General features: G+C 36.7%; 1 protein-coding gene and 1 long non-coding RNA gene across 4 annotated transcripts in view; one reads left to right on the forward strand and one right to left on the reverse strand.

The window, feature by feature from the left end:
• The window catches only part of SLC38A11 (solute carrier family 38 member 11), a 58,139-nt gene extending 54,118 nt beyond the window's left edge, over positions 1–4,021 (forward strand). For both annotated transcript variants that reach the window (XM_058715105.1, XM_058715106.1), the window contains one exon: positions 3,519–4,021. In XM_058715105.1, coding sequence (XP_058571088.1) covers positions 3,519–3,812 — 294 coding nt within the window. In that variant the 3' untranslated portion in view covers positions 3,813–4,021. The remainder of the gene's footprint in view (positions 1–3,518) is intronic.
• A 6,784-nt stretch (positions 4,022–10,805) lies between these two features.
• LOC131503621 (uncharacterized) overlaps positions 10,806–25,038 on the reverse strand; it is a 70,461-nt gene continuing 56,228 nt past the window's right edge. For both annotated transcript variants that reach the window (XR_009257491.1, XR_009257489.1), the window contains exon 6: positions 10,806–11,056. This is a non-coding gene — a long non-coding RNA (uncharacterized LOC131503621). The remainder of the gene's footprint in view (positions 11,057–25,038) is intronic.

Genomic DNA, 25,038 nt, shown 5'->3' on the forward strand with positions numbered 1-25,038 from the left:
TGAGAGCAAACGTGGAGAGATACAGTCATCAGGGTGAGCAAGGCATAGTTGGAGCTGCCAAAGACCTCCTGAGCTAGAGAGAATTTCTCTTTAAGGTATAGGAATCCATTTCATGAGTCCAAATTGATTATGAAGTAGAAATTCAGAAGACGTATAAGCATTCTTTTGTTTAGTTTTCAGCTTTCTTGCATCATTTGAGAGGTTTCTGTTCTGGTAGGAAAATTTAGATACTTTTCCAATTTGAATTGCCAGTGAAAATCATCAACACCTTCTGTCATTTTCTTTACCAAACTCCAGAATGCCCTGGAGTGAGCTGTGTCATTATCAAAGGATAGTGCTGCCCTGCCTTTATAAATAAGGCTGTATTTTATTGTCCCTTGAAGAGAGACAGACAGAATCCCAAGCAGGCTCTGCACTATCAGCGCAGAGCCCAACATGGGGCTCAAACTCACTAACCGTGAGATCACAACCCGAGTCAAAATCAAGAGTCGGACACTTAACCAACTGAGCCATCTAGGTGCCTCTTATTCTCCCTTAACGAACAGTTATGATATTTACATCCTGTCAAGCAGTTCCAAAAATTATTCCAAAGCCAGTGGTGTATATCTCACACAAGCCTATATTAAATAGATCAAAGAAGCTGGACGAATTTACAGGGAATAGAGCAGATGGAACCACTCTGTAATTCTACTGATGGTCTTGGGTCCTAACAACAACCTCTAGCAAGACTGAGCTTTCAAATATTAAGAAAGTAACTTATCTAGACAAGATACCCAACTGGACTTCTTCCAGTACAAACATCAGCTATATAGTTTTCCCACTAATTGCTACTTTCTCAACTCTTAAGAATTATAACATAAACAGAACACCCATTGCTTTGGACTGCCCAGCAAGTTAGGGTTGGAAGAGTCCCAAAATGCTGACTGATGACAGCTTCTTAGCAGCAGCTGGTGGCGGTTTTCATCCTGATAGTACTCTCAACACTCTGAAGTTCCAGATGAATTGGCATTCCCCGTTTGTTCCTGTAAAGAGAAGAGACTCTGTACATATACACATCCCCATACCCACATACATATATTTATATCTTAATTACTTTTTCATTGTTTTCAATTTTTTTTCAAAGAAACCAAAGGGTAATAATTATCATAAACACAGACTGGGTTCTACAGTATTTTTTTTTTTAATTTTTTTTTTTATTTTTGGGACAGAGAGAGACAGAGCATGAACGGGGGAGGGGCAGAGAGAGAGGGAGACACAGAATCGGAAACAGGCTCCAGGCTCCGAGCCGTCGGCCCAGAGCCCGACGCGGGGCTCGAACTCACGGACCGCGAGATCGTGACCTGGCTGAAGTCGGACGCTCAACCGACTGCGCCACCCAGGCGCCCCTACAGTATTTTTCATAACTTAAAAACATTGTCAGTTTCAAGTGTTATGATACAGCCTAAGGAATCCGTAATTCATTCAGTTCTTGCCAAATGAAAACTAATTCTTTATATCTGTGTACCTTGGTAGGTACTTATTTTTATGCAGGTTCTATGAATGACAAAATTACAATGTCCTTATATTTTGTATTAGAATACAATGTGGGGTGGGGCGGGGGGGCGCCTGGGTGGCTCAGTTGGTTATGCATCCAACTCTTGCTTTCGGCTCAGGTCATGATCTCATGGTTTGTGAGATCGAGCCTGCCTTGGGCTCTGTGCTGAGTGTGGAACCTGCTTGGGATTCTCTCTCTCCCTCTCCCTTTGCCCCTCCACAGCTCATGCTCAGTCTCTCTCTCTCTCTCTCTCCCTCCGAATAAATGTATAAAAGAAAAGAAAAAGAATACAATTTGGCGCTCTTTTCTCATTCTTTATCTCTGACTGTAGACGTATTTTCCAGGAAGTGTGGTCCCTCTTAATCTCCAAATTTTTAGATACTGCCTGAATAGTCTCATTTCATTTCTCTGCACTTCTATTTTTGAAAAAAATTTAAAAAGGGTTATAGTTTTGGATCATAGTCGTAATATTTCTGGTATGAGGATAGTACTTAGTATAATACTAATTTTAGTAAATGATAATATTGAGAAAATATTTCTTCTAAAACTGTTTTAAGGTATAATCTGTTTTTACATCATCCAGCTTCAAAATCAGTTTTCTGTGATTTTTCCCTGGGGAAAATCTGCTAAAATCATGTGTCAAACCATAGGTGATAGGTGTATAGGGTTTCATTATACTATTCTTTTCACTTTTCTGTGTATTTACAAATTTCCATTATAACTGTTTCAAATATAGCAAAACATTTTAAGGAAAGCTTTTAATTCTAAACCAATATCATATTTGCTATTGAGTGTGTTTTTAAAAGTTGTGTTTTATGGCTTAAGATAATGTCATTTGTGGTGCGCCTGGGTGGCTCAGTCCGTTAGGCATCTGACTTCAGCTCAGGTCATGATCTCGTGGTTTGTGGGTTCGAGCCCCACCTGGGGCTCTGTGCTAACAGCTCAGAGCCTGGAGCCTGCTTCGGATTCTGTGTCTCCCTCTCTCTCTGCCCCTCCCCCACTCATGTTCTGTCTCTCTCAAAAATAAATAAATGTTAAAAAAAAATTTAAAGAGAGTATCCTTTGTTGTGTAATTATATTTGTTATATCTTAGTAATATGTGTTATATTTTGTTTACTATATAATTCCCATTTAGTATAATTTAAAAACTCTATATTGCCTAAAATGCATTAAATTTTAACATTATTTCATGCGTTAGTGTCTAGTGCATATTTAGCCTCAAGGGGAAAGTATCTTTTCTTTTAAGTCAATAACTCTTGGCATTTTTATAATAGACAACACTACTGCCCATAATTTTCAATCTGACATGCCCCCTCAGGTTGGACTTACCCATAAGCTAATGTGGGGGAGGGTGAATGAGTCATAGTCATTTAGTTCTGTCAATTTTCTAGAGTAATTAACGTGTTTGGTTTTACTTGAAAGAGAATTTAGAAATGTTATTTCATGTTAAGTGCCCTCGGGTGATAGTTATCTTTTTTTATTCCAAGGGGCACCTACTTTCATACACAATGAAAAAAGAGGAAAGATAATATCCCCTACACACTTCCCAATAGTCCCCTCTTGTACACAAATGACAAATAGACCTCTCATATTTGAACAGCATCGTAAGTACTCAGTAATTTGAGATAATGAGTATAAGGAAATATGATGTGACTGAAAACATGGGATGTTTCAAGAGTTTGCCAGAAATTGACCTTGCCATCTGCTTTATTTTCTAAATTATTATTTTCTGATCATGTTTTTCTTAGTCTGATATACTATTATGTTATTTTACTATTCTCATTTGTAAACACATTATCAGAAAGGGGAAAACCTATTCCTAAGTCTCCCTTGGATTATTTTTCTTTCCTTTGTTTGATTCAACTAAACCTATTAAACTTTTAATATGTACAATGACAAATATATTTTGTAAATGTTTTTTTAAACCTGTCCAAGGAATGCTCCGTTCAGTAACATATTGTTATTTCTTGTTTTCAATATGCAGGGTGTGCTCTGTGCAGCTCCACTAATTTTTATCATTCCATCAGCATGCTATCTGAAACTCTCTGAAGAACCGAGGACACACTCAGATAAGATTATGGCCTGTGTCATGCTTCCTGTCGGTGCTGTGGTGATGGTTGTTGGGTTCGTCATGGCCATCACAAATCCTCAAGATTGCACCCACGGGCAGGAAATGTTCTACTGCTTTCCTGACAATTTCTCCCTCACAAACATCTCAGGTTCTCATTTTCAACTGACAACACAACCTTCCATTTTAAATATCAGTATCTTTCAATGAGTTGACTACTTTAAAAAGTATGTATGTTTTCATAGACTTCTAAACTGTAACATTCACACGTTTTTAGTCTGTGTACTACAAAATTATCATTTTGGCATTTATCAAGATTTGGTTTTCTTTAGTCTTTAGACCAATATAAAAGATAAAGAAGAAAAGAAAATTGTATTTTATTATTTTATTTTAAACAAAATAAAAAATTTTTTAATGACTCTGCTGCACTAATCTTAATTGCAGGAGGAAAAGTGAAGGCCTTGGCACTTGCTGCCATCCTCTCAAAGCATCATTCTTGTATTTGATAGGGGAGCCAACATATTGCATTCCAAAATAAGTAGATGATTGTGGGTTGGAACTTTGCATACATATCCTTTACAAGAAAAAATCGTTGTGTGTTTTAAAGTTTATGGAATCGAAGAGAAAGGAAAGTGAAAACTACTGAAGGGAACAGATATCCCAAGAGCAAAGTGAACGTTTCCATTATAATTTCAACAGCATCCCTTGTTTAGAAGGGAGTGAATCCCTGGAGAAGTGAGTAAAGTTCTTCCTGTGTTAAGAAGCATGAATAATAGACTGTATAGAGCAAGATGTGTGAGGAATAAACATTACCTCTCAAGTTTGGATCCTGTGGGAATACAATGGTAGTGCCATTAAATAGATTATAAAACGGGGCGGGGGGGAATCCACAAGTTTCTCTGAGGCACAAGCCCAAGAGATGGGTTATGTGTCAGCTTTGGACCCGTTGATTTCAAGTACTGGTGAGAGTATACAACTGGAAGCTGAAATCGGAGACTAGACCCTTGCAAGAAGAATCGGGGCTACGGAAGAGGTTTTCTTACTCCTCAGTGATCCTCAGGGAGATTCTCAAGAGTGCTTGTTGACTGGATTTTCCTGAATAGACACTGAAATGGAGTTTGGCATGCAGGGTATTTATTAAGGATCATCACTAACAGAAGAGAGGAGGAATGCAGCATCAGGAGGGCAAGATGGAACTGTAGCACAGGCCAACAAAGCCTCCGCCAAGTCCATGGGGAAACTGGAGCATCTGTGGCCCTTCAAGACTTGTCCCTGTTCAGGTGAAATAGCCAAGTTGTAACACCACTGCCTCCATCGGTCCTTGAATGTGGGCACTCGTGGAGGATGAGCCCGTGGACTGGGAAGCTCTTGGCAGCTGAACAAACCCTACAGGAACTGAGAGTTGGGTGCTGTCTTTTGGTGGCTGGGGCACCACATGCTTCACAGCTGCCCTCAGTTTTTAATGAGGATTTTAAAATATCTTTTCATGAGGATTTCATATCTTCAAATCTATGACAATCTTTTAAAAGTAGTCAAACAAAATTTGGCCACCCTACACCAAATCGCCCCAAATTTTATTTCTCACTTTTTAATTTGTATTTCAAGTTGACAATACATGGCACTTTATTAACCATTGCCAAACAGAAAATACCACAAGCAGAGTTAATACACGATGTGTTTGTACAAATCTCAGTCACAAAACAAAAAATAACAAAACAAAAACCCACAGGAAGTATATAACGGATAGTTTCACAGTAGTTTGAATAAAGAGGTGAGAGCTGAGTCATCATGTGATTCAGACTAAGACCTGTGGATAGCAAAGAAAGCTGTACTTTAAGCAAAACCATGCTCAGGCTTGGAGTATGATTTTTGCTTCAATAAAACATTATCCATGCCCCTCAATTAGTTTAAATGCTATGGGCTGTATAGCTTTTCTGTAGTTGACTTGTAGATTTGTTTTTCATAGTTGTTTAAGAATCATAAGGTTAAGTGGTATGTGCCTATTTTTAGATTGATACATGTTTTGGTAAAAAAATAAAATACTTTGATTCCATACTGAGGGAATGTGAAAAATTTTTACAACAGTCTATCTCTGCATTACTCAAGACTGAGAAACACTGACCTACATAGTTATTAGATAAAGTCAGAAGAGATGAGATTCCAAGAGTGTACAAAGAAACACATCAAGGATAATGTAATTTAGCACTTAACCATCTATTATCTTGTTGTTTGGGTATTGCTTCAGATACCAAAAGTTAAATTAACCTTGATTCTTCAAGTAGGTTACAAAAAAAACCAAAAAACAAAACACCCTCCTGGTAGGAACTGAGTATCGCATTAATGCCTAATCAATACTTTTTCTGTTTTTTTTGTTTTGTTTTGTTTTTGTTTTATTTTTATTCCTAATCAAATGTAGAACAAAACTGCCCTGATCCCAGTTATAGCTACATCTTTATTTTTTTTTAATGTTTTTTTTTCCATTTATTTTTGAGAGAGAGACAGAGACAGAGGATGAGCAGGGGAGGCCAGAGGGAGACGGAGAAACAGAATCTGAAGCAGGCTCCAGGCTCTGAGCTATCAGCACAGAGCCCGACGCCGGGCTTGAACTTGTGAACCATGAGATCATAACCTGAGCCAAAATCGGCCGCTTAACCATCTGAGCCACCCAGGCGCCCCACTACATCTTTCAAATTATGATAGAATAAATCTTTGAAACACATCTATTTTTTATTGCAATTATTTTTTGCAATTATTATATTGCAATAAATATATGCAATATATTATATTGCAATTATAAATAAATTTATTTGCAATTATCTATTGCAATTATTTTTTATTGCAAATATTCTATTTGCGAGAATACTTGTTTCTTCAGTTTGCTACCATGCAAAACTTTGAGAACTTACCCCCTTCTATTTTCTACCTCAATTTAATGAGAGATTTCTACTTAAACTCATTCCCTCCTTGCTACTTGTTGCCCCTAATACAGCAACTTGAGGACTTTAAACCAATTTCTCAGGTTATCACTATAATTGGAAGTATAAAGTGTTTCTTCATTTAAGAAATAAAGAAAGGGAATAGTATATTGACACGCTAATGTAAACATCTAGTAATACGTTTCCTTTAAGAGTACAGATTGGATGGCACCTGTGTAATTTGCGAATTGGGTCCTTGTCCACGTTACAATTTATCATAGGATCTTTCATCTCAAGCTGACTTGAACCATCTTCAAGTATCAGCAGGGAGACCTCCTTGCCTCTATCTCCAATGGTGTCAAGCTGTAATGGTTGCCTCTTGTCTTTTCTAAAAGGACCCTGAAATCCAGGTTATACAACTAAGAAAATCCCCACTAGTCCTCTGCTGAAGACATACTGCTTACATCAGTTTAATTAAAGATTAATTTATCGGACAGAAGCGGTCCTCTTTCTGGTGTATCTGCTGCCATCTTCTCAGGAAAGCAGTATTAGTCTGGTTTGGGTTCAGTTTTGTTTTGTTTTGTTTTTTGTTTTGTTTTGTTTTTTAGCTGAGCTGGCCACTGACAGGTAACCCAAGAGTGGCTCAAGCATGGGCCAGCCAGTGATCTTGGGGTGGGATGCTCATAAATACTAACTGTGGTAAGGGCAATAATTAGCTACACCAATCAGATAAGCTTCTTTAGGAATTTATACTTATTCTGAAACGTGTATAAAGAATTTGCCCTGATGACAGAGCAAACATGCAGAATGGATGAGAGACACCATGAGTTAGGGAACCACATAGACTGGGACAGAGAAACGAGCATATTCTCTGGAACAGTGGTTCTCAAACTTTAACATGTGTCTGAATCCCTTGGAGGACTAATTGAAACACAGATTGCTGGGACCCACCTTCAGAGTTTCTGGTTCAGTGCTCTGGGGTGAGGCCTGAGAATGTGCATTTCTGAAAAGTTCCCAGGTGGTGCTGCTGCTGTTGGTTCAAAGATCACATTTGAATATTGTTGGACGTTGGACATAAGAGAGATGCTAGATGGTACCATCTGTTTAGAGGCTGGGCAAAATACAAGCAAGAAGTAGAAATGCTGTGCTGGAGCTCAGGGAGAAAACTGAGGCTAGAGACAGAGGGAGGAAAGCTACTGGCACATATTAAACGTCCTTATCCTTTGTTTCTTTGAAAAATCATTTAGAGAAGCTTACAGAGGGAAGAGGAGAAACCAAGACTGTAAGATTAGTGAAGAGTAATGACAAGAGAGGGGAGGAGAGTTAACAACAAGGAAGAAAACAGAGATTACAGTCTAAAGTCAACACAGCTGCAGTGGTTAAGCTGAAAGCCTGGTGTGGAGCCTACAGGCATTCAGAGAAGGTTGCCTGAGCTTCATAGGAAGAAAAGAAGGAAGGAAATATTCCAGTTCCTTGAAAGTACACCAAGTTTTCCTAGGACTAAACTCTCAGTGGAATGTCTTACTTGGAAAATTACATAGGGAACACAAGTATAACTGGGCTGGACTCATAACATCATGCAGATAAAGAATTCCTGTAGTAGTGTTGTATAGGACACTTTTAATAATCATTCCACTAATGTTTGCTCATCCACAATGAAGATTATCGGTAAATTTAGTTTTGGAGTTTTTATTATATTATTCATTTATAAAAATATGCTAAGTGCTCTATGAAAACATACACACACACACACACACACACACACACACACAGATTTAGTCTGTCCATTTCTAACTTCCACCTGATTCTGGATTCTGATCCTTATCAACTCACACTAGACTAATGCCACAGCCTCTTACATAAGTATTTGCCTGTGGTTTCTTTTCCATTCAAGGTGATCACTCTGAGAATCATCGTATTAAACTGACATTATTACACTGATGTTTAATAACACCACTTGCTCAAAATCTTTCCATGGAACTCTTGTGGTTATAGAATAAAGTACAAACTCCAAACTCCAGCCTGTATTCAAAACTTTCATAATATGGCCTCAACATGGCATTCTGGTCTTTTGTTCCATGAATCACAGGAAGGGACTCTTTAGTCTAACATAACTAACACATTCCTTTACACTAAAATTGCTCTTTGCCACTTTTGCCCCTAAATTCTTGGCATTCTCTCACCTGAATATTCAACCCCTCCCTCTCATCAAAATTCTATCAATTCTTTGATCTTCTCCCTGTTCTATACCTGACAACTTTAGCTGCAAATCAGTTCTTCCTCCTTTGGAATTCTGTGATTCTTATACTTATGTTGCATGAGGAAAGCCCCTCTCTCTGTCTAACCAGACTGAAAGCTCGTTGAGGACCAACAGTGTGCTTTAAAGCTTCTTTTTATTCTTCATATCTCATGGCAAGGAGACTTGAATATAGTAAACACAAGTATTTGAAGTGAGATTGATGGCGTAAAAGGGAAAATGGTTAATTATACCATACATATTATTTTATTGAATTTTTTCCAGCTATAATGATTGTCATATAAAGTAAAGTAACATTTTAATGTGATGTAGTCATTCATCTACCAAGCTGGTTTAAATAATTGAGTTGGGTTTCTTGTTTTGCTTTATTATGCACAGAACCTACAGAGAAATTATTTGGGATAGTCATAAAAGGACTCTTCAAGTAAATACCAATCAGCACATCTTTTCACTCGTTTTTGACAGCTAACTAAACATTTACTTGTATCTTTCTTAATTATAAGCTCTTTAAGACCTAAGACCATGTCACATTTAGTTTTCTTTTTTTGCCAGTGTATGCTCATTTTTTACTCATGCCTGATAAATATTTAATGATTTGAATTTATCTAATTTATACATATCTACTTCCATTTTATAACCCATCAAGAAAACTTACATTAACCCCTTTATTTAATATTATTCCTAAATTTAATATTTAATATTATTCCTCATGGTGTCTCTCATCCATTCTGCATGTTTGCTGTGTCATCAGGGCAACAACAACTAAGTGTCAAAACTTTAAACCAAATATGTTTATGATTTAGGTACAATTATCACCTTGCCTAATCTCAGCAAATAGCTCAGTAATTGTATAGAGCACTGAAAACAAGAGGTGGTTTAGGAACACAGACAAAATTTAAGAACACTTTGGGCAACTATCAGTTTGAGTTTTAAGTTTGAAAGGCTTTGGAAATGTTTATATCCAAGACAGTGGCAGCTGTGTATTTATCATTTTTAAATTTTGTTTTGCCAGAGGACAAGGCCAATTCCAGAAAAACAAACCCAGCCCAGGCTTCTTAGAGTCAGGTCCCATTGTAAAACAACATTGTTCTTTAACCTTTAGGTTCTGAAGGAGAAAAGAATAAAGCATACACACACACACACACACACACACACACACACACAAAGCAAAGAAAAATTACTTTATCCCAGAACAGCAGTCTTTGGAGGACTTCTGACTTTTCTTACACAAGTTTGCATTCTTGTAAAGTCTTAAAGAGAATTTTCCAAGTTAGAACTTTTAACTATTGTTCCTCCTTGTACAAAATGTAGATAAGCTGGAAGTTGAGTAATATGACCTTGGATTTTATGTGCTCTGTGTCTCAGTGCATTTTAGAATGAATTTAGATTTATTTAAAAAGTTGTAAGAATAGACAAGGGAAGGAAATTACCTTTAAACGTTTGGAAAAATAGGGCTTAGAAAACCCTGGGTTTTATAGAAGGGGCTGCTTGATTGGATAAACACAATGGGAGAGGCTCTTTATTCTAGAAGACCATCTGACCTTTTAAAGCAGACATTTCCTTATGTATACGTACCCTGTGATTTATATTCTGAATTGCATTTCTGGTGACTTTGCTCTCCATACAAAGAGAAGCCCAGAAGACTTCTGCCTTGCATAAAATTCAAATGTGGGTTCACGGCTTTAAATAGGAGCTGTCTATCCAAATGGGTAACAGAAGGTTGACCACTATGGTTTCCCCCAACAAAGTTAACCCACATGGCTTAAAGTTGTTCCCCCTGAAGGCCTCTACTTCGTGTCTTCAGCCATTATAATTTTTCACCTCAACACCAGTACTATTCTCCAAACAACAGCTGTGTGTCTGCCCACTTCCTTTACACTCTGGATAAATCTGGCCTTTCAGAATTACATTAGAGCAGGCCTAGCAGTAGTGGGTGGATAATCATCTGCTTTATAAATGAGGAAAATCTGAAAAGTTTCTCTATTCATTTTCTCAAATATCTTCTATGAAATGATACCAAGGCATCTGACATATTGTTGATGGCTTTTCAGTGTTTAGAACAGAGTCATTCCTTAACACTGGGGATAAGTGAAAGGATCCAGAATAACAATTAGGAAGAGTAGCTCTAAACTTTAAGGATAGCTCAAGAGAATGCTGCCCTCCACACTTCTCTCCACCTCCCTAAATTCCAGCAGAACTTCAGATTTTTCCCAAATGCCTCCTCTTCTGAAAAGTCTTCCCAGTCTTCTCCAGCAGACCATAGCTTTTCTTCTTCTGCAAAACTAAGGGTATATATCTGATGGTTAATAGAAGGAACAATCCAGTGTAAATTAGAACTTTCTAATAATTAAGAGTTCACTAATGTTGGCATGGGCTACTCTGGGACTTGGTGAGCCTTCTGTGACTGAGACAACTTGGAGGCTGGAAAAAACAATTGCCTGTAATGTCACAGGGGCAGTTCACTGCTGAATAAAAACTGAACTTGATGATCTTCTCATCAAGGTGTCCTCTAATGCTGAGCCTCTAGGTACTGCCTTGTGTTCTCTGATGAAATAAAATACAGAGCTGTTCTTGAAATTTTTCATTATTTATTTTTGCAACTCGTTTAATTTTTTTTCTAGATAAGTATTAAACAGATTAAGAGTGGCAATCTTTTGATTCCTTTTCAGTGCTTAGACCACCTTGTACAAAATAATTGTTAAAAAAAGAAACTTACGAATTGAACCATGAGAGCTAGTTTTGAAGGGAGGACAACCTGGAGACAATAAACCAGATATGGAACAGCACCTAAGCACCACATTTCTAGGGATCAGGTCCCACTGAAGGATGGGAGCTCACAGGAAGTTAGAGCAATTCGTCAGCAACTTCACTTATTCTACCATTAGGTCAATGTAGAGATTATTGCTGCCATTGCTGACCAGCATGCAAAAACCGTTCTCATTCTCTTCCTTCTTGTCACCATTCCCGATTTTCCACTTACAAGAAAGATATTTGCAGGAAACACTACACAGAATGCTTAATAATTGTGGCAAATAGATCCATAAGTTCTTTAATTGCCCCCCTTTGATTGGAGGAAGTTCCATAAAAGCAGAATAGAACCCAATCACAGACAAGATAAACACAAATGTATTAAGCCCATAATGGGGTTCACAGATGTGCAGTATCTACTGTTGATTAAGAACTAGGAGGTGGTTATACTGCTTTGCCCTGAGAAGTATGGTTTATGGATCAGCAGCATGGGCATTACATGGGAGCTCTTTAGAAATACAGCATTTCAGGCTCCACTTCAAACTGACTGAAGCAGCATCTGCATTGTAACAGCCCAAGGTTGTTCATGTCCAAGTTTGAGAAGCACTAATGTACCAGGCCTTGTCTTTTGGGAGGGGGGCTCATCAGAATCCACTAGGAAAATTAGTTAAAGAGAAAAACAACCCCTGGAGAATCTGTTATGCCCAAACAAGGGCTTCCATTACTCACGAGAATTGTGGTAACACATTTCTTGGGGTTTGGGGAGGAAAAGTGACTGTAAATCATGATCCGTGGCTATAACACTAAAGCCCATTTCTGTGTATTGTGTTTTCTCCCAGTCATGCAATCAAAAATGAGGTTTTTTTCCCAACACTATCTAAAATTGAAACAAACTAGTCATACCTTTTCTTTAGATAAAAATTGCAATTTCTTTTTAAATATGATAGAAACAATATTACAAATGAAAAATTTTAAGGCATCCTATTGACTTCTAGCTTGTGTGTAAAAAGCCCTAATGAATAAGTCAGAAAGTTTCTACCATGGGAATGTGCTTTGAATTTATGGTCATATCTGGGAGGTAGAGAGCAGAAAGGATTACCACTGCATTAAATATTTAAAGCCTGAACATAGCAATTATATTTAAATGCATGGAGAGGATAACTTAAGAGATAAATGTATGAAAGTCACCAAAAATATTCCTTATGTCACTTCTAGATTAAATGTTTGATTAAACAAAATATTCACTATCTTAAGACACATTCTCCAATGAAGAACAACTTAAAATACATTTTTCCTTAATAAAGATGAACCTGTATTTACTTTAACATTTTTTTTAACATTTTAACGTTTTTATTTTTGAGAGAGAGCGAGACTGAGCACGAGCAGGGGAGGGGCAAAGAGCGAGGGAGACACAGAATCCAAAGAAGGCTCCAGGCTCTGAGCTGTTAGCACAGAACCCGATGTGGGGCTTGAACTCATGAACCACGAGATCATGACCTGAGACAAAGTCAGATGCTTAACCGACTGCGTCACCCAGGCACCCCACTTTGTTAACATTGAAAACTTAAGGAGGGGCACCTGGGTGGCCCAGTTGGTTAGTTGGCTGACTCTTGATTTCAGCTCACAGTTCATGGGATCTCACAGTTCATGGGATCAAGCCTGTGTCTGGCTCTGTGCTGACAGCGTGGAGCCTGCTTAGGATGCTCTCTTTGCCTCTCTCTCTGCCCCTCCCTCACTAGTGCAGGAGTGCTCTCTCTCTTTTTCTCAAAATAAATAAAATAAATAAATAAATAATGAAAAAAAGTATGCTCTATTTTGAAGCAAACAATAACTGAGTAATACAATTTAATTTAAATTCAGGGAGGGTCTGGTATTCAGAGAATGGAGAATATTTCTCATTCTAATTGCAAGAACTCTTGACTACAAGGGTGAGCCACAGAAAGCCCTTATCTAAGTGGCAGCCACCTGGGTTTCCTCAGTCATCAGCATGAGAAGGCAGGAAGTCTGGGTCCAAAGTTAGAAGGATGAATCTCAACTTTGTCCTTATTCATGTAAGAAAGTGATTTAACCTTTTTTTTTTTTTTTAAATAGGCCTCACACCCAGCGCAGAGCCCAATGCTGGGCTTGAACTCACATCCCTGATATCAAGATCTGAGCTAAGATCAAGAGTCAGATGCTTAACCGAGTCACCTGGGTACTACAATTTAACCTTTTTGACCCTCACTTTTCTTATTTATAAAATGAAGAAATCATTATATAGTAGGTTTCTGTGAGAATTTTTCTTAGGCTTATTGATAATGTGTATTACTATATGCACTATATTGCATTTACTTATTTTCTCTCATTGTGGTTTTTTATTTTATTGGATGAAATGATATCATGCCTTTATAAATAATGTATGAGCTAACTTTAAAAATTTGGTATTTAACTTTTAATTTTGGTAATCATTATTTTACCAAACAAGTTTTTCATTCTATATAGCCAAATATTTTGTTTTTAAGGTTTTTCAATAGTTTTCATAAAAGTCATTCTTCAGCTCAAGAAAGGTAATACTTTACAAAAATAATCTTCTAAATTTGAATTATAATATGCTCATCTTTTAAAGTATTTTTGTTACAAAATTATAAAGCGCACATTGTAAATAAAAATATTTTGGTTTTGCTAGCTAACATTTTGTTATATTATCATTAATATTTGGTTTATTACCTTTCAGTCATTTTCTATGTAGATTGTGTCCAAAACTGGAACAATGCTATTGTGACATAATAAGAAATATATATTTGGTCTCTGCCTCCAGTTCCTGACACAGAGCTCCTAAAACACTCATATTTTCTTTGAAGTGATAGAGATGCTATGAGCATCTTTTGTTTTAATATTTGGTCTTTAGCCCAGATTCCTGGTCCAAAGGCTTTTAGGCCCTTGGAATCTCTGGGGTGATAAGAGACTTCATATGCTAATGAATGATGGGGTAGCTAGTGGTTCCTAGATAGCTTTGGGGGACTCTTCCCCCAAATAGTTGTCTGTTCACCTGCAACTATTGTTGTAGGAGGGTTGTTCACCAGAAAGACCAAGGCCTAAGTAGAAGGCTGAACCTCTGGGGAGGGGAAATAGGCTGGATTTAATCACCAATGGCCAATGATTTAATCAATTATTCCTAAGTTAGGGAACTTCCATAGAAACTCTAAACAACAAGATTCAAAGTGCTCCCTGGCTTGGCTAAACATGCCTGGAGAGGGTGCAGAAGCTCTGTGCTGTCCACCATCCTGAATACCTTGCCTATGCATCTCTTCCATTTGGCTGTTCCTGAGTTCTATCTTTCGTAATAAACTATTATTAGTGAGTAAACTGTTCCTGACATCTGTGAGCTATTCTAGCAAGTTATCTAATCTGAGGAGGGGATTATGGGAACCCCTGATCTATAACTGGTCAGTTAGCAATATGAGAGCTCTGGACGTGTGACTGGCATCTGAAGCGGGGACAGTGTGTGGGGACTGAGCCCTTAATTTGGGAGATCTGATGCCATCTCCAGGTAGATAGTGTCAGGATTGAATTGAATTGTAGCACATCCAGCAGGCATCAGAGAATTGGTCAGGGGAGGGGAGGACGGGGGGGAAACCTCACACGTTTGGTGACAGGGAAGTTTTGATGTCAGAGAAATAGGCTTTCCTTTATAAAGTTTGGTGTCGAATTTTTTTTATATGTAATATTATGAGCATTTTCACTTGAAATTAAAAGTTTTCATGGTAGATATGATTTTTAACTGCTGCATAATATTCTGCTTTATATATGTTCCATAATAATTCTCCTGTTGGTCTGTTTTTAAGATATTTCTCATTTTTATCATAAATAACATCAATGAACATTCTTAATGTGACTATTTATGCCATATTTCATTATATTCTTATGATAAATTCCTAGGAATAGAATTAAAAAATGGAAGAGCATAAACACATTTATGGCACCTGTTTGTTACCACAAATCTAACACCTACATGAGCTATACTAATTCAAAATTTCACAAGTTTTTGTGAAGGTCTATTTGCCACACATTAACACTGAATATTACTCTTTAAACTAGCCATCAGAGGCTAGCTCTTTTAGTTTTAAATGTTTATTTATTTTTGAGAGACAGAGAGAGGGAGAGAGAGCAAGAGGGGCAGAGAGAGATGGGGACAGAGGATCTGAAGCAGGCTCTATGCAGACAGCACAGGCTCCAACTCACAAACCAAGAGACCATGACCTGAGCCAAGCCGGACACTTAATAGACTGAGCCACCCAGGTGCCACAGAGAGGAGCTCTTCTAAATGACTTTAGAACACAGTATTTTGACTGTACATCCCTAGAAAGATGTACTTTACAAAGATGTACTTTACAGATCAAAAATATTTTTTAGCCCTACATTTTTATATAGTCCTATTGATTATATTTGTGGCAGCTATGGGCATTGTTATTCCAAGGTTACTACGTCGATATTGTGACTCCAGACAAGTAAGCAGTTATAACAACGTTCATAAGAATCAGGATTTTGGACATTATATCAATAACATTTTGTAAAATTCCTGTGGTCCTAAAATTGAATTAAAAATATATGCCTCAATTTGAAAGTATTTTATCTTAAAAGAATTTAAAACTTATTTCCTGGCTCTGTCCATTGTAAAGACCTAGAAGTAATGACCAATACATAACATATTGAGCACAGCAATATAAAACTGTAGTCTCCATATACCATTCCCACTAAAAGGAATAAAGGCTCCTTGGAAAAATGTCTCAATGCAGAAGTGGAACATAAATGTGCAAGCTAAGAATGGAGCATCATTTGATAACAGAAAACAAAGTAACAGAACCTTCAAAAGAACTTGGAAGTCAACTTGAAGAGGTTTGTTTTTTTTTCCTTTGGTCAGAGATGGGACAACATGAGCATCAATCAGGATAATAATAGGAGTGGTTTAAAATAAAAGAAAGGATAAGAACCATATGATTCTCTCAATAGATGCAGAAAAAGCATCTGACAAAATACAGCACATTTTGTTGATAAAAATCCTTAAAAAGTAGGGGTAGAGGGAACATACCTCAACATTATAAAGGCCATATACGAAAGACCCACAGCTAATATCCTCCTTAATGGGGAAAAACTGAGAGCTTTCCCTCTACAGTCAGGAATGTCCATTCTCACCACTGTTATTTAACATAGTACTAAAAGTCCTAGCCTCAGCATTCAGACGAAAGAAAGAAAGAAAGAAAGAAAGAAAGAAAGAAAAGAAAAGAAAAGAAAAGAAAAGAAAAGAAAAGAAAAGAAAAGAAAAGGAAAGAAAAGAAAAGGAAAGAAAAGAAAAGGAAAGAAAAGAAGGGAAAGGAAAGGCATCCAAATCAGCAAGGAAGAAATCAAACTTTCACTATTCTCAGATGACATTATACTCTATGTAGAAAACATGAAAGGCTCCACCAAAATATTTCTAGAACTGGTAACAGGAATTCAACAAAGTCATAGGATACAAAATCAATGTACAGAATTCTGTTGCATTTCTGTACAGCAATAATGAAGCAGCAGAAAGAGAAATCAAGGAATTGATTGATCCATTTTACAATTGCAACAAAAACTATAAGATGCCTATGAATAAACCTAACTAAAGAGGTGAAAGAGCTGTACTCTAAAAACTATAGAACACTTATGAAAAAAATTGAAGAGGGCACAAAGAAATGGGAAAACATTCCATGCTCATAGTCTGAAAGGACAAATATTGTTAAAATGTCTATACTACCCAAAGCAATCTACACATTTAAATGCAATCTCTATCAAAACACCAAAAGCATTTTTCACAGAGCTAGAACAAACAATTGAAAATTTGTATGGGACCACAAAAGACCCCAAATAGTCAAAGCAATCTTGAAAAAGAAAAGCAAAGCTGGAGGGATCACAATTCCAGATTTCAAGCGAGATTACAAAGCTGTAGTCATAAAAACAGTATGGTGCTGGCACAAAAACAGAAATATAGATTAATGAAACAGAATTGAAAACCAAGAAATGGACTCACAACTATGTCATCAACTAATTTTTGATGAATCAGGAAAGAATACCCACTGGAAAAAAGTTTCTTCAACAAATGGTATTGGGAAAACTGGACAGTAACATGCAGAAGAATGAAACTGGACCACTTTTTTTATACCGTACACAAAAATAAATTCAAAATGGATGAAAGACCTAAATGTGAGGCAGAAAACCACCAAAACCCTGGAGGAGAAAACAGGCAGCAACCTCTTTGACCGTGGCCATAGCAACTTCATCCTAGACACATTGCCTTAGGCAGGGGAAACATAAGCAAAAATGAATTATTGGGACTTCATAAAGATAAAAATCTTCTTCACAGCAAAGGAAACAATCAACAAAACTAAAAGGCAAACTACAGAATGGGAGAAGATATTTGCAAATGACATATCTGATAAATGGTTAGAATCCAAAATCTATAAAGAACTTATCAAATGCAACACCCCCAAACCCCAAATAATCCAGTTAAAAAATGAGAAGACATGAACAGACATTTTTCCAAAGAAGACAATCAGATGGCTAACAGACACAGGAAAAGATGCTTAACATCACTCATCATCAAGGAAACACAAATCAAAACTACAATGTGATACCACCTCACACCTGTCTGAATGGCTAAAATTAATAACACAGAAAACAACAGATATTTGCAAGGATGTGGAGAAAGGGGAACTCTCTTGCACTGTTGATGGAAACTCATGCAGCCACTATGGAAAACAGTATGGAGGTTCCTCAAAAAGTTAAAAACTTTTTAACTTTAAGAACTACCCAAGATCCAGCAACTGTACCACTAGGTATTTACCCAAAATACTGGATACAAAAATACTGACTCGAAGGGACACATGCACCACAATGTTTATAGCAGCATTATTGACAACAGCCAAATTAGGGAAAGAGCCCAAGTGTCCACTGACTGATGAATAAAGAAGATGTGGTATGTATGTGTGTGTGTGTGTGTGTGTGTGTGTGTGTGTATTATATATATGGAATATTACTCAGCCATAAAAAAGAAGGAAATCCTGCTATTTGCAATGACGTGGATGGAGTTAGAGTGTATTATGCTAAGCAAAGTCAGTCAGTCAGAGAAAGACAAATACCGTATGATTTCACTCATGTGAAATTTAATAAACAAAACCGATGAACACAGGGGAAGGGAGAGAAAGAAAAAGAGGGAAGGCAAACCATAACAGCCTCTTAACTATAGAAAACAAACTAAGGGTTGTTGGAGGCAGAGGTGGGCAGGGCAATGGGTTAAATGGGTTATGGGTATTAAGAAGGGCACATATGATGAGCGCTGGGTGTTATATGTAAGTGATGAATCACTGAATTCTACTCCTGAAACCAATATTACACTATCTGTTAACTAACTAGAATTTAAATAAAAACTTGAAACAAACAAAAATATTAAAAAAATAAATAAATAAGTAATTAAATAAATCCTGTTTGTGTTCAATAAAAAAACACACAAAAACTCATTTATCATCTTTGGAGTACTGGAAAGAATGAATGTATTATTTGAAAACTAATAAGCAAGGAGGAAATCGAGCACTTTTGTAGTCTTTCCTTTACAACCTGTATTACTGGATAACCAAAGAATCGGTGGGAGAAAGTTTCTCCTTATTACAGTATTTCAAATAACAAATGAAAAGGGAATGATCTAATTAAAATATCACCATTTTATGACCTCTAATTAATGAATAAATGCAAGCAGTGATCATCAATAGTGCTAACATTACAAAAAGAGATAATCTGATATTGTTGATCAGCAATGGAAAACCACAATCCCACCTACCTAGTGGTCAAAAAATAAAAAATAAAAATATAAGTGAACCTGAATTATCAAGCCTCTAAATCTAACTTCTAATTTTTAGAAAAGAAAAAGACAGAGAAACCTATTAAATGATATCATTGGAATGCAACTGGCAACATTCAGACTATGGAAAATTCTACAGAGCAAAGGACTTAGTTTCTTCAACAAACTGTAAAAATGAAAACCCCAGGGAGAGAAGGAGGGAATGAAAGGGAGGAGGAGGAAAGACAGAGAGGAAAACTGATTAACAGAATCTGAAGATTCTTCAGTTTGTAATGTACTTCTTTTTTTTACAGATACACACTGAAGTATTTATGGGTGAAATAATATCTGAGATTTGCTTTCAAAATAATCTGTCAGGTAAAATTGGAAGTAGATGAAGGTGTAAGTGAAACAAGATTGTCCAAATGTGGTAATTTTTGTATAAATGGGTGATGGTGACATGGGCCTTTATTATCCTAATCTCTCCTTTTGTATGTGTTTGACATTGTCCACAATGAAAATATCTTAAAAATGGGGCACCTGGGTGGCTCAGTCAGTTTAACACCTGACTTTGGCTCAGGTCATGATCTCGTGTTCATGGGTTCAAGCCACACATATGACAGCTCAGAGCCTGCTTTGGATTCTGTGTCTCCCTCTCTCTCTGCCCCTCTCCTGTTCGTGCTCTGTCTCTCTCTCTCTCAAAAAATAAAATGATATGTTAAAAAAAATTGAAAAAAATCTTAAAAAAGAACAAAACACTCTTGGAGTGGAGAGGAGGGGAAAAGAAGGAGTGAATCTAATCAAAAATATCCTTTCAGGCCCACAGAGAAGAAATTGTATAGCTTGAACCTTCTGAACTACTTTTTGAGCATTTAAAAAAAAATGTGTAAGCTTATAATCTTCTGGTCCTTGTGATAAAAATGTTATCCTTGAGGAAACATGTGTATCCAATTTAAAGAATAGTATAAGACAATGAAGATAGCTTTTAGGAATTCAAATGATACTTATTTTCTTGGGCGCAGAAATGAAGTAGAAGTGAAAATACCATCATCAAATATTCTCCTTTCTTAGCTCTCTAGTGTCTCTTTTTTAATGTTAAAAAAATAGTTCACTAGAATACAGACTAAGTCAGCTTATCCTCTATGTTGAAGACTTACAATTATTATCTGCTGTGAAATTTTTTAATATAAACAGTTTGCCCATATTCAAATCAACTAAAAGACACAGAGCTTCCAAATGGGGTGCTCATAATAAGGCACAAATAGAAGTCTCTCCTCAATGGGTTCCCTCCAACACTTGCTTTGAATATGTTTCTGGGTATTCACAAAGCAGGACAGGTGCCCTCAAGATCACACAGAGACCATCACGGTCTTTTGTTTTTCCCACTTTTTCTTCCCAGCTATACCCAGTCTTGTGCTGTCCCCAGAAACACAGCATCCTCAGGATGCATTAACATACACAGAGCCATAGACTGAAACATTTGAGAAGGATCTAAATCTCTGTTATAGTGTGAGAAAATTTCAGAATACAAATTATTTAGTTCTGAGGTAATTTGCAAATATACAATCACACATTCCTCAGTTAACTTGGCCCAGGTTTAAAGACTTAATTAAACAGTCTGTTCTTGGATGGTTTCACTTGTATTGCCCCCCGGAAAGCAGCTGTTCCCACCTTTGGCCTTGACTCAGGGTCACTGTCCTTTTTTGCTAGGCAAACCATCACCTCAGGCCTCCCCCAAGTTTTACTCTACAGATTTTCTGAGCCTCCGGAGAGCCAGGCTCCTTTCCAGCCTGGGGCCTAATTCAAGTTCTCTGCACTCACATGGAAAATGTTCTGGCAGCTCCAGATGCAAGCTGAGAATTTTCTGACCAACATTCCTCTGGAGTCTGGGCAATGGCAGTTTACCTGATCTAAACATCCTCCCTTAATGAATATGCTCTGCATATCTTATAATTATTTTACATTCTTCCTCTCCTTCCTATGCTTCAAATTTTCAAAAACCATCTATCATCCTCTTTTTTCTACTCCTTATCACATACACCTAAGGGCTTCCTATCACCACTCTCCACTCTAACTTCCAATCACAGCTTCCATGAAAGTGCCCAAGCTCTAAATGTATCCTGGGACTTGTAAACTCTGCCTCACAGTTGAACCCTTATCACACTTTGGCCCAGCAAAAAATGGAGAATCACATTTCCCAACTTAAATGAAGATCTGTGACCAGGCATGGGTAGCAAACACCCCTGGGGACCACCCAGGCCCTTAGATCCTCCCTTCAGAGGACTGACCTTGAACTGCTAGAGCCCCTTCTGCTCCTATTCTTTGCACAGAGAACCGTAAGTGCTTGAGAGGCACTATATTCCTGGAAAAAACCCATAGCCAAATACTGACTTGTGTGGGAGTTTGACAGCCCAGACTTTGCCTCAAGGTGGGACATGTCTGAGATGTAATTTATGTTCCTGAGTACCCAGTGGAATCAGTCTGAGGCTCAGAAATCACTTGAAATTTCTCTCTCGCTCATTTTCTTCCCCCTTTTCAATATTGCTTCCTCCACTCCCTTACCTGCTTCTCCTGAGAGCAATTCCTTAATAAATCCTGAATGTTTATATAGGAATCTTTATCTCAGGGTCACTTCTGGAGAATTCAACCTAAGAACCCATGCCATAGAAACATTTAATTAGGCAATGCCTAAACATTAATTAGGCAATGCCCTGAATTAGGCAAAACTGAATATTCCAGATTTACCAAAATTTGTACCTCAGTACTAGCTGAAAACTTTAGAAATAAAATTATTCCCCACTAATTTTTTACAGTGTATATTTTCTTTGGTCATGTGCCTAATTTTCATATTAAGAATAAAAAATTAGGAGTGTGTATATGTTTAGTATAAAATGCCAAGAACAAAGGAAGGACTTAATTTATCTTAAAAAGCAGCCTGAATACAATCTTTTGACTTGTATCTTTGCTCCCAAACGCTATGGATTATTTTTTGTAACCACATTTCAGAAATACGATCACTTCCAAAAGCCATTGCAAACAATTGGCTTTTGGTTTTCCAAGTTTATGATGTAACATTTAAATATAAATATGTATATAAAATTTTGTATTTTGAATTTTTCATGGAATATTATATCCTCAAAGTTTTTTCATGTTACAAACATATTTTCAGATACATCAAAATCATATTAATGATACATTTTTATGGTGAATAAATTCACTTTAATTTTACTTTTTCCAATTTTTCTCAATTATGAATATAAATACATCATAAACATTTTAAAACTATATAAAAACTCTGGAAGGAAACAAACCAAAATATTATATTTATATTGAAGTATCCTTCTTTTTTTCTTCTTGTCTATATTTTTGAGATTATTGTCAAAAGAATATTCTATTTTTATAATGACACATTTTAAAACAATATAGCCAATATAATCAAAGAAAATAGCAAAATTTCTTAAAATATGTAAGCTTACATAATTTTTATTGATTTCCCAGTACACCCACTCTAGCCCATAAAGAAATTTTACAGTATGGTTGTTTATATTGAAAATCACAAGCTATGCTTCCTCCACCTAGTAGATGGTCTGATCCTGGAACACAACTCATATTTGCTAAATAAATGATGTTTTATGGTTAAAAATAGCTTTTATTTCACTTAGTGTTCATTAACGGATTAGGCAAGATATTTCACAACGAGTAACACTAGCTGAGGCAGGCTTTTTGGTACTTATATTACCTATATTATATTATATTATATAGATTATATTTATATATAATATATATATATAATATACATTATATATATATATTATATATTATATTATATATATTATATAGAAATTCAAAATTTATATTCACACACAAAAACCCTTAATAAAAAAAAGGAACATCTACTCGCATGAACATATTGAACATTAAACAAAAATACAAGAATTTCATATTTGTCTCCTGTAAATGCAAACATTAATGTGGTAATTATTTGTGTTTGAGATTTACATTTATTGTTATAATCTCACTATCATTTCAAATATTTAGTCACTACTTTATTGTCACAGTTCTAAGGAAACCCTTTAGTTTAGAAAGTGCTTCATTGACTGTTGAGCACATTTGACTTCAATTTCAGGATCCTCATACTTCAAATGCAAACTTGCCTTAATACACTGGAAAGAATGTAGACACGGAGCTAATTTAAGAAATTGAGTACTGGGGCGCCTGGGTGGCGCAGTCGGTTAAGCGTCCGACTTCAGCCAGGTCACGATCTCGCGGTCCGTGAGTTCGAGCCCCGCGTCAGGCTCTGGGCTGATGGCTCGGAGCCTGGAGCCTGTTTCGGATTCTGTGTCTCCCTCTCTCTCTGCCCCTCCCCCGTTCATGCTCTGTCTCTCTCTGTCCCAAAAATAAATAAAAAATGTTGAAAAAAAAAAAAATTTAAAAAAAAAAAAAAAAGAAATTGAGTACTTTTACTGGAAAAAAGTTGTGTTCTCATATCAACACCAGATATTTCCAGATGACATATCTGATAAAGGATTAATATCCAAAATATATAAAGAACTTATAAAACTCAACACCCAAAAAATAAATCATCCAATTAAAAAATGGGCAGAAGAGGGGCGCCTGGGTGGCTCAGTCGGTTAAGTGTACGACTTTGGCTCAGGTCATGATCTCACGGCTGGTGAGTTCGAGCCCCGCATCGGGTTCTGTGCTGACACTTCAGAGCCTGGAGCTTGCTTCAGATTCTGTGTCTCCCTCTCTCTCTGCTCCTCCCCCACTCATGCTCTGTCTCTGTCTCTGTCTCTCTCTCAAAAATAAACATTAAAAAAATTGTTAAAAATGGGCAGAACATGAACGGCCATTTCTCCAAAGAAGACATCCAGATGGCCAACAAACACATGAAAAGATGCTCATCATCACTAATCATCAGGGAGATGCAAATCAAAACTACAATGCGCTATCACCTCATACCTGTCAGTCAGAATGGCTAAAATCAACAACATAAGAAACAACAGGTGTTAGTGAGAATGTGGAAAAAGGGGAACTCTCTTGCACTATTAGTGGGAATGTAAACTGGTGTAGCCACTGTGAACAACAGTGTGGAGTTTCCTCAAAAAGTTAAAAAAAGAACTACCTTACAATCCACAATTACACTTACTGGATATTTACCCAAAGAATACAAGAATACCAATTCAAAGGGATACATGCACCCTGATGTTTATAGGAGATTTATTTGCAATAGCGAAGATATGGAAGCAGCCCAAATGTCCATCAACTCATGAATGGGTACAGAAGATGCAGTATATATATATATATATATATATATATATATATATATATATATATACAATGGAATACTATTTAGCCATACAAAAGAATGAAATCTTGTCATTTGCAATGACATGGATACAGCTTACAGGGTATAATTTTAAGCAAAGTAAGTCAGTTAAAGTAAGACAAATACCATACAATTTCACTCATATGTGGAATTAAAAAAGGAAACAGACAAGCAAAGGCAAAAAAAAAAAAAAATAAGAGTGAGAGAGACAGAAAAACCAAGAAACAGACCCTTAATTATGGAGAACAATCTGATGATTACCAGAGGGGAGGTGTGTGTGGGATGGGTTAAATAGGTGATGGGGATTAAGGCGTGCACTTGTCATGAGAAGTACCAGGTGACATATGGAAGTG

The sequence above is a fragment of the Neofelis nebulosa genome, chromosome 2 (genome assembly GCF_028018385.1).
Source record: "Neofelis nebulosa isolate mNeoNeb1 chromosome 2, mNeoNeb1.pri, whole genome shotgun sequence".
Taxonomy (NCBI): Eukaryota; Metazoa; Chordata; class Mammalia; order Carnivora; family Felidae; genus Neofelis; species Neofelis nebulosa.